The sequence below is a fragment of the Nymphalis io genome, chromosome 26, assembly GCF_905147045.1.
Source record: "Nymphalis io chromosome 26, ilAglIoxx1.1, whole genome shotgun sequence".
In the NCBI taxonomy this organism is placed as follows: Eukaryota; Metazoa; Arthropoda; class Insecta; order Lepidoptera; family Nymphalidae; genus Nymphalis; species Nymphalis io.
The window spans coordinates 7,261,995-7,270,850 of record NC_065913.1 but is presented as its reverse complement, the minus strand read 5'-3'; the positions used below and the strand labels follow the sequence as shown (position 1 = coordinate 7,270,850).

General features: G+C 30.8%; 2 protein-coding genes across 2 annotated transcripts; one reads left to right on the top strand and one right to left on the bottom strand.

Moving 5' to 3' along the window:
* Positions 1-820: 820 nt before the first annotated feature.
* Positions 821-3,089, bottom strand: LOC126778594 (adrenodoxin-like protein 1, mitochondrial). The gene is made up of 5 exons (XM_050502274.1): positions 2,886-3,089; positions 2,752-2,803; positions 2,526-2,632; positions 2,171-2,311; positions 821-1,121 (listed from the first exon to the last, which is right to left on the bottom strand). The coding sequence occupies exons 1-5, from the start codon at positions 2,986-2,988 to the stop codon at positions 1,018-1,020; spliced, it is 507 nt and encodes a 168-aa protein (XP_050358231.1). The 5' UTR covers positions 2,989-3,089; the 3' UTR covers positions 821-1,017.
* A 254-nt stretch (positions 3,090-3,343) lies between these two features.
* LOC126778461 (zinc finger protein 845-like) lies at positions 3,344-8,378 on the top strand. Its single transcript, XM_050502032.1, has 3 exons — positions 3,344-3,554; positions 4,709-5,020; positions 6,264-8,378. Exons 2-3 carry the CDS (start codon positions 4,730-4,732, stop codon positions 8,280-8,282), a joined length of 2,310 nt encoding a protein of 769 aa, XP_050357989.1. The 5' UTR covers positions 3,344-3,554; positions 4,709-4,729; the 3' UTR covers positions 8,283-8,378.
* Positions 8,379-8,856: the final 478 nt, after the last annotated feature.

Here is an 8,856-nt window from a genome sequence, read left to right as displayed (position 1 = left end):
ACTGATATTATTATGATATAATTAGGTTATTGTAACTTTCATAGTATTACTATGTACGCCTATTCGATTTAATTTTTTTTCTAATAGTTTTGTAATTTTCTCTGTAAGTGATTTAAATGTAAATCTTTTGAGAAAATAAATAACTTTAACCGTTATTAACCAGTTCTCTATGTAAAAACTGATATTAAAAAATCTCGAATTGGTCTTTTAAATAATATAACACGAATAAATAAATCATAATCATAAATCAAATTGATGTAAATAACTCACTCAATTACTCTTAAACATCCAAATGATACATTTGAACACATTGAACAAATCACAAATCAATAATATATAAATTACTGTACCTTTTTATCCATTTACACAATAGCGGTTTTAAATTTGCGCACGTATTTTTTTATTAACTATTAAATATTTCAAAAGTCAAACGAATTAAATATTCAAGAAATAACAAAATATTTCTCACCAAAGCAAAGAAAACATGAGTTGATTTTTTATATTTCATTTCTACCTTCATAAAGTTTATCATACATTTTATTTCTGTCAACGTTTTCTACACCTGCAAAACAACCCACAACGTGGGTCTTTAGCATCTATGAAGAAGATAAAATGTATTGAAAAAATACATATGTCTAAGCATAAAAACCAAAGCGTATACTAAGAAGATCTTGTTATTGCATTTTTACGAAGAAAAGTAAGTCTTTTAAAATGAGACCACTACGTGGCTTCCCGTGAACGCGATTGCGACAAGAGTAAGCCCACTAGCTGGGTACTTGGCATTGAATGGGTTAAACAAAAACTATTTTTAATTTTAAATCTTTTATTTGTACTACTTAACTTTTCTTACTGTTTGGTCTAACACAAAAAAGCTTTTATATACAATATATAGAAATAATGTTTAAAGCAAATACATTTTTTAAAAACTAAATCAAAATAATTACTTAAATTGCATTTCAAAACCATTGAATTTTTTAAATCGAAATAGGACATGATCTTGACTTATTGTTTTCTCATTCAGTGAGGTGCAGGCTTATGACCATCAACATAGAAATTACGCGTTGCCTTTGGCAATGTTAACTCCATTCCTTCCATTTCCTTTGTTAATACAATTTGACATCCTGAAAATGTAAGTAGTTAAAATATAAGGACTACATTTTTTTTTATGGAATAGGTTGGCGGATAAGCATATGGGCCACCTGATGGTAAATGGTCATTAAAGCCCATTGTAAGAAATGTTAACCATTGCTTACTTCGTCAATGCGCTACTAACCTTGGGAACTAAGATGTTAAGTCCCTTGTACCTGTAATTACACTGTCTCACTCACCCTTCAATCTGGAACACAACAATACCAATTACTGCTGTTATATCTGATGAGTGAATGGTTCTTACCCAGTCAAGCTTGCTCAAAGCCCTACAACCACTGCACAATGCTCTACCATCATTACACAAAGCCCTACAACTGCCACCACTATAATCTTACTTTTAACTTTTTACACTATAATCATTGTATTTAAAAATGAAAAAATATATTTTTTTAACATTATACTTATGAAGAATAAGGAAAACTTTGTGCATCTTTTTATGCTCTTCAATTCAATTATGTAAATATTTTTTACAAACAATCTTTTGCTCTAACAATAGATATATATTCAAAGTGCAAAGGAAAAGTAAGCAACCAGAAATGTTTCAAGTATGTCAACATTTAAAAAAAAAATTGTAGCTATGTTAGATTTTTAAAAATGAACTGTAGTTACATAACCCCAAACCGAATAATAAATCATTATTTTCACAATGACTGGAAAATATACACACATAAAATATACTTTTAAAAAGTTGTCATAGGAAGAGAGCATGAGCTTTATATATAAAAAAAAAATTAAACAATAATTTTGAATATAAGAGTGATTAGTAAAACGAATTGCTCTCTTTCTATTATTAATAATTTCACATTTTTAAGAACAAAACATTGTGGAACTATGCAACCATATATAATTTTTTTTAGGAAGAAGGTAAATGTATATATGGCTTATCTCTTAGCTGAAATTAATTAATTTATTGTGTACAAGCATGCAATCATGATAACACTGAATCGTATAAAATATATTTGTTATAATTATTGTAATAAACAATTCAAATTAACATAGTATTTAATTACTTCTTCCTTACCTAATCTAGAATTTTCTTTCAAAAATGGTGCCATATCTAATAGATCATCTTCCTTCTCTTCTGGGTCTGTTAGTTTATCGAGATAATCCTGGTTAACATACACATGACATGTTGTACATGCCAATGATGCTTCACAAGCACCTTAGGGGAGAAATAGATAAATGTTTTCAATTTGTATGTTTTAGTTTACATTTAATTATAATTATAACCAACACCGGTTACCTGATCATTCAAACTATTTTTTAAATACAATAAGTATTTTTTATACTTGTAAAAATAAATAAGTAATGTATGCTAGTATGTATTACGGAGGAGGATTTTACTTAAAAATATTAAGTTAATTATAAATCATTACCTTCCATCTCAACACCAAATCTATGTGCTAAATATAAAACATTGTCCCCGATTTTGCCTCTTACATTTGTTTTTTTACCATCTTTGTCTATGTACACAATATTTACACTAAAACAAAGAAAATATCTTAATAAATATAAGGCTAAAGTGAAATGAACATTCATATTTAAGAAGTTTTATATAGCATTTTAAAATTAAGCAAATAAAATTAAAATTAATCAACTTACACTTCGTCCTCTGACTTTGGGTCCTGCCATTCATATTCACCATGTCTTAATCCTGGAAAATATTGTTATTTTTTTTTTAAACATGATCAGGTAATTATTATGAAATTGTATATTTTATAAAAAGTAAACATTACTTGAGGTTAAGCTGAAAAACTTCTTTTGACCGTTCGACAGATTTTGTCGCTGTACAATTTTAATAGGACGAGCTATATGAAGGATGTTTAATATTCGAAACATTTTTGGTTCTAAAGTCTAAACAATATTAATCATGTTATTATCAAATAGATATAAACAAATATTCGCTTATAGGTTAGAAATTAATGATAAGTATTGTTAAAGTTTTGTCAATTGACATATTATGACATTTCTCCCTTCACAATGTTGATAAGTATGACAACTTAAACTTTATTATTAATAAAAATAATGAAAAAATACTTTAATTTTCAGTTGAAAGTGCAAAAATTATATTGATTTTAACGATGTATCAATTAAATTAGATTTTTTTTACATTAATATAAAAAAAAACTTATTATTGTATTTAAATTAAGTTGAAATCGCAGCAACACCTTATCAAATGTCATACACATTCTTGAAAAACGTCAATAATCACATCCATATTGCCCATTTTTCATAATGATTTTAAAAAATATAGTTATTGATTTATACCACAAAGACGTTGAGGACGAATAAGGAACATAAAATAATGATTATAGTATAAGATTTTATTATATTTAAAATAAATTACGGCCATAGTATCTTATGTTGTGAATATTGGTGATAGAATTTTATTGTAGAATAATAAGGTAAGTTTTACGATCTAATGACGTGTATTTCGCAATATCACTCATAAGATGATATTTTGTACTTTTTGTCTTATAAATATTTAAGAAAAAAAAGCTTTTAAATAATTTGTGTTCTTACAAGTGTTTTGATTCCTTTGTTATTAAATGTGATAAGCTAATAACCATTGATATAACCCAATTATGTCCATGCTGACTTCATTTATAAATAGTATATATACAGTTGTCTCCTTTATCTTATCTTTTTAAAAATTAGTATTAATTTACAACTCTTATTATCATTTCTTTATCAGTCTCTTTAAACAATATTTATTATATATTATAATTTTTTTATATCTTAGAAGAATCTTGTTAGGAGAATAGAATGTAAATTATTTATTAGAAAAATCTTATTTACATCAGTTTTATTTATATTTCGTATATACATAAAACTTAAAAGAAAAATGTATTGATGAGAACTGTTGGTAGCTACTGTAGACATAATAAAAATAAATTTTCTAAATGCTTTAAAAAAGATATATAAAATAATTAAATTGTTTTTAATAAGCTTTATTTGTAATTGTCGAGAAAAGTAACTGCATGCCTATAAACTTAAAATATTAAGTTAAAAATACTATAGCATTATCTATCGATTTGAAAGCTAAGTTTTTCAGTTTGTTGAATTTAGAATATATGAACTGAAATCATTTTTTTTATCAAGAAAATAATTAGATTTACTATTTTCTCTATAGCTAATGTAATAATCAATTGTTTTTTGTGAAATTAAATATAACACTGCTTATTTACCATTTAAAAAAAACAAACATCTGGACTGATCTAGTATAATTATAGATTATTATTATTTCTGCATTGGTTCTTAAACATTAATATAAATTATATATATATAAAATATTTAGGAAGATATAATAAAAATCTGTTAAACTCATAACATGAAAAAAACACTTAAAAATATTATCTAAAGACCAGAAAAATCGGTGAATTTAAAATAAATATTTCATTACACATCACCCTTGCATATTAAGTGACCTATATAAATTCCATATACTCATTGTATTAGGTAACTATTTTTTATGCTTGAAGTATGTACATGCAAGCCGGTAAGGCTATAAATTTGTTTTATTATTGTGCATGTAATTTGTTTCGTATTTTATTTTCAGATTGATGTAAATAGTTTTAAAATGTCTATAAAAGAGGAAAAAGGGGATATTAAAGATATAAAAATTGATGATGCAGATAGAAAGGATCCCACATCGTTCTTACCCGAAGAGCCAATGACGTATGAAATTAAAACTAAAAAGAAAAAAAAAAAGAAAAAACAAGAAGATCCATTTAAAGATATTGAAGAAAAAGTTGCATTACCGACACCCACTTATTATGATCCTGTAAATGAAGTAGAGCCTGAACCAGTTCTGGATCCAGAAGTTAATATAAAGGTTGAAAATATTGAAGTTGAGTTGGATTTTAATGATGTAAGTTATTGTTTTAGATAAATAGGATTTAAGAATTGATATAAATGCGTTTAGCCATGCTACTAGTGATATATTTTACAAAGACACTAGCAAATTTGCTTTTAGATTTTGTAACAGTAACAGCCTGTTAATGTCCCACTGCTGGGCTAAGGCCTCCTCTCCCTTTTGAGGAGAAGGTTTGGAGCTTATTCCATCACGCTGCTCCAATGTGGGTTGGTAGAATACACATGTGGCATAATTTCAATGAAATTAGACACATGCAGGATTCCTCACGATGTTTTCCTTCACCAAGCACGTCACCTTCGTCAAGCAAGCATTATAATCACAAATTAAGCACATGAAAATTCAGTGGTGCTTGCCCGGGTTTGAACCCACGATCGTCGGTTAAGATTCACGCGTTCTAACGCGTTTAGATTTTGAATGATGTAATATTCTATGTAATGTAAGTTACTATGTCTATGAACAATTTTTTTAATAAATATGCAGGTGCAATATTGGCGAATGGCCCACCTGATGCTAACTGGTCACATAACCGACCATAGACATTGGCGCTATGAGAAATATTAACCATTCCTTGAAACACGAAAGCACCAACAACTTTGGGAACTATGATGTTACGTCCCTCATGTCTGTAATTACACTCCCTCATTCACTCCTTAAACTGCATCACACCAAACAAGACGTGCTTGTACCAAGCCCTGCCACCGAGTAAATTATGTTTCGATTCTATTGTTATTGGAATGTTATAATGGTAAATATAACACAGCGTTTTATATTTTTAGATTTAGGTTTTCGTTTTTTATTCTTCGTTTTTAATAAAGTTAAACTATTCACGGCTTTATTAAATCGGTAATCGAATTAAAAACAGAATATAAACATAAACAATAAGCTACCTTTACAAACCTTTCCTATAAGCCGTGCTATGGTAGTCGAGTGGTTAGAAGACGAAAATCTTATTCGATAATTCCGAATTCAAACCCGGGCAAGGCGCACCGTATTTTCGTGCTCGCCGGTGAAGGAAAACATCGCAAAGAAACCTGCATGTGGCAAACGAAAATCTGCTATGTGTATCCAACCCGCAATGAAGCAGCGTGTTGGATTAAGCTTCAAAAATTCTACTCAAAAAGGAGAAGACGTCTGAGCCCAGTAATGGGACATTTATAGGCTGTTACTCTACATTAAAATGAACAATATTTGTTATTATATATTTTATATAAAACGTGTACATTTTTTTATTTTTCAGTTCGCTAACGATAATGGATTAATGTTAGAAGGTCCGCAAAGCGAAGATAGTCAAGAACCGGCTGTGAAAATCGAAGAACAAAATCATGAAGCGGTATTATTAACATTTGAAAGTATAATCAACGATAAAAGCGTCATCGGTTTCGGCCCAGTCGCTGCACCAGCTCCTAATTACGTGTGCAAAGTTTGTCATCTAGTCTTTCAATCGACAAAAACGCTTAGAATGCATCAGAAAAGAAAACACAAAGTATTTAGGAAATCGTTTAAATATATATGTCATTATTGCTCAATGTCGTACGAACAGAAAAATAGTCTCGTTGCCCATATTAAAAGGAAACATGGACCGGATTCAGTTAATGATGATGGCGAAGAGAGGACATGTGATGTTTGTGCGTTAGTTTTTAAGGGTATGACGAGGTTACGTATGCATATGCGGAGGAAACACGGATCTTTTGAGGAGTCGTTCAAACATGTTTGTGAGGATTGCGGTCTTACGTACGACAAATATAGAAGTTTAATCGTACATATACAGAGGAAACATTCGAATGAAAAGAAGCCAGACTTAGACCAATGGTACAATTGTCCGTTCTGCCCTAAAGTCTTCACGAAAAGGGAAACGTACGCAAGACACGTACAAAGAAAGCATCGTGTGAACGATGATGATGATGAGAAACATGATGATGACACGGAAAACCTTTTGAAGAATTGTAAGAATGAAGAGACTGGAGAAATAACGTGTAAAGAATGCCCTCTGGTCTTCTCCTCGCTCAATTATCTTAAACTTCACATGAGAAGGAAGCACAACGCGTTAAAGGAAGATTTTCGCTTAAAATGTAGAATTTGCAATTTGTCATATGACAAGATTGAAAGCTTAAAACGTCATATACGAAGGAAACACGATAAGGGATCTTATTGTGACGTGTGCGATAAACAATTCGAAACTAGGGATATGTATCTGAATCATTCACACAAGAGAATGATACAGGAATGTAACATTTGTGGGCTAGTGTTCGCGTCTCAGGGTGGGTTGTGCAAACATTTGCGGTGTACGCATAAAATACAATCACCGAAAACAATTGTCTGTACTTTGTGTAACGAAACGTTTCACGATAAACGGCAATTGAAGCCACATTACATGAAGGTGCATCTGAAAGTATCGTACACTTGTAATTTCTGCAATAAAATATTTAAAGCGAAAGAGAGCTATAGACGGCACGTGCTATTAAAACATCCGTCGAGTAAGCCGAAAAGTGATAATCAGAATTGCGATCAGTGTGACGAAACATTCTCTGACGAATTTGAGTTATGTCGTCACATAAACATCGCACACGGTAAATCGCATACCGGAGAAATAGGACCCTTATCGTTGATAGAAATCAAAAAGGAAGAAGTCGAAATCCCAGACACCTTCCAATGCTCAAAATGTCCTGAAAATTATGCAAATTGGGAGCAATTGAAACTGCATTATGAACAGAATCATCAAATAGTACCTGAAACGCAATGCCAAGTTTGCGGTGAACTGATACCTGGTAACGAACTGCAGAAGCATTTAAAAGCGTTACACACGGACACCAGTGTCCAGTGTAAATATTGTGAATTCGAAACGAGTAATCGTGCTAGTATGACACAGCACATGTTGCGTCACAAAAACGCGACTACCCTTAACTGTGATTTTCCCGGTTGTAAATACAAGACGTTCTACGAAGATGCCATGGATAAACACAAGAGAAAGCATGCCGACCAGGGTGTTAAGCTCCAGTGTTCCCAATGTCCGTTCCAAACTATGAATAAGTATATCTTGAAATACCACGAAGAAGCCCATGTTACGGGCAAGAAAAGGTATTCCTGTGATCAATGCGATTACGCAACTATATTGCCAGCGAACTTAGTTCAACACAAATACAAACATTCCTCGGAGAAGAGGTTCAAATGCGAAGTTTGTCCATTCGCAACAAAGTACAATACGTCGTTACGTTTCCACGTTAAGAAGAAACATTGTGATCTCCCAACATTCAGTTAAATGTTAATGTTTTTTGAAAATTTAAATAATATTTGGTGTTATGTCTTTATAAATTTGATTTATTAAAACAAATATAATTATTTGTTCAAGTTTTTATTTTGAAGTTATATTTTCTCGTAGCCCTTCTTTAAACGCATTAAGCATTTCGCCCAAAATAAGTAGTGAATAGGGTTACCGGTTCTTAGTGAGTCAGAATATTTATTAAGAAGCCAGTAGCGTTCATCTTCGAATGGCCTTTCGGGAATTCTTGCGCACGACCATTACATTACCTTGTCGGCCTGAAAGTCTGAATTTCTAAATCGATACAGGAAGTTGATTTATCATATACTTCACACTAGTAATGTTACTAGCAAAATTTTGATTGACCGTGTAGAGTGTAGACCTTATATTCTATAATTGAAGAATTAATATGTATTTTTTAAGTTTTTTTGGTATACTTAATGACAATAGTATTACCGCGTGACGTCGCCGGCTCTCCTCTGGCGCAGGGTAAAGGTTATATATTATTTATCATCTACGGTATCTTTTGCCTTCTAGTCTATGTTTTTGGGTCCATTAAGACGGATATTTATAT

What these genes read in the sequence shown, in the direction of transcription:
- LOC126778594 (XM_050502274.1), bottom strand. Translation starts at nt 2,988, where the DNA reads ATGTTTCGAATATTAAACATCCTTCATATAGCTCGTCCTATTAAAATT. An exon ending in ATTTGGTGTTGAGATGGAAG is followed by an intron (nt 2,312 to 2,525) that starts GTAATGATTTAT and finishes TTCTCCCCTAAG; the next exon opens with GTGCTTGTGAAGCATCATTG. An exon ending in GAAAGAAAATTCTAGATTAG is followed by an intron (nt 1,122 to 2,170) that starts GTAAGGAAGAAG and finishes TTACATTTTCAG; the next exon opens with GATGTCAAATTGTATTAACA.
- LOC126778461 (XM_050502032.1), top strand. Translation starts at nt 4,730, where the DNA reads ATGTCTATAAAAGAGGAAAAAGGGGATATTAAAGATATAAAAATTGAT. An exon ending in TTGAGTTGGATTTTAATGAT is followed by an intron (nt 5,021 to 6,263) that starts GTAAGTTATTGT and finishes TTTATTTTTCAG; the next exon opens with TTCGCTAACGATAATGGATT.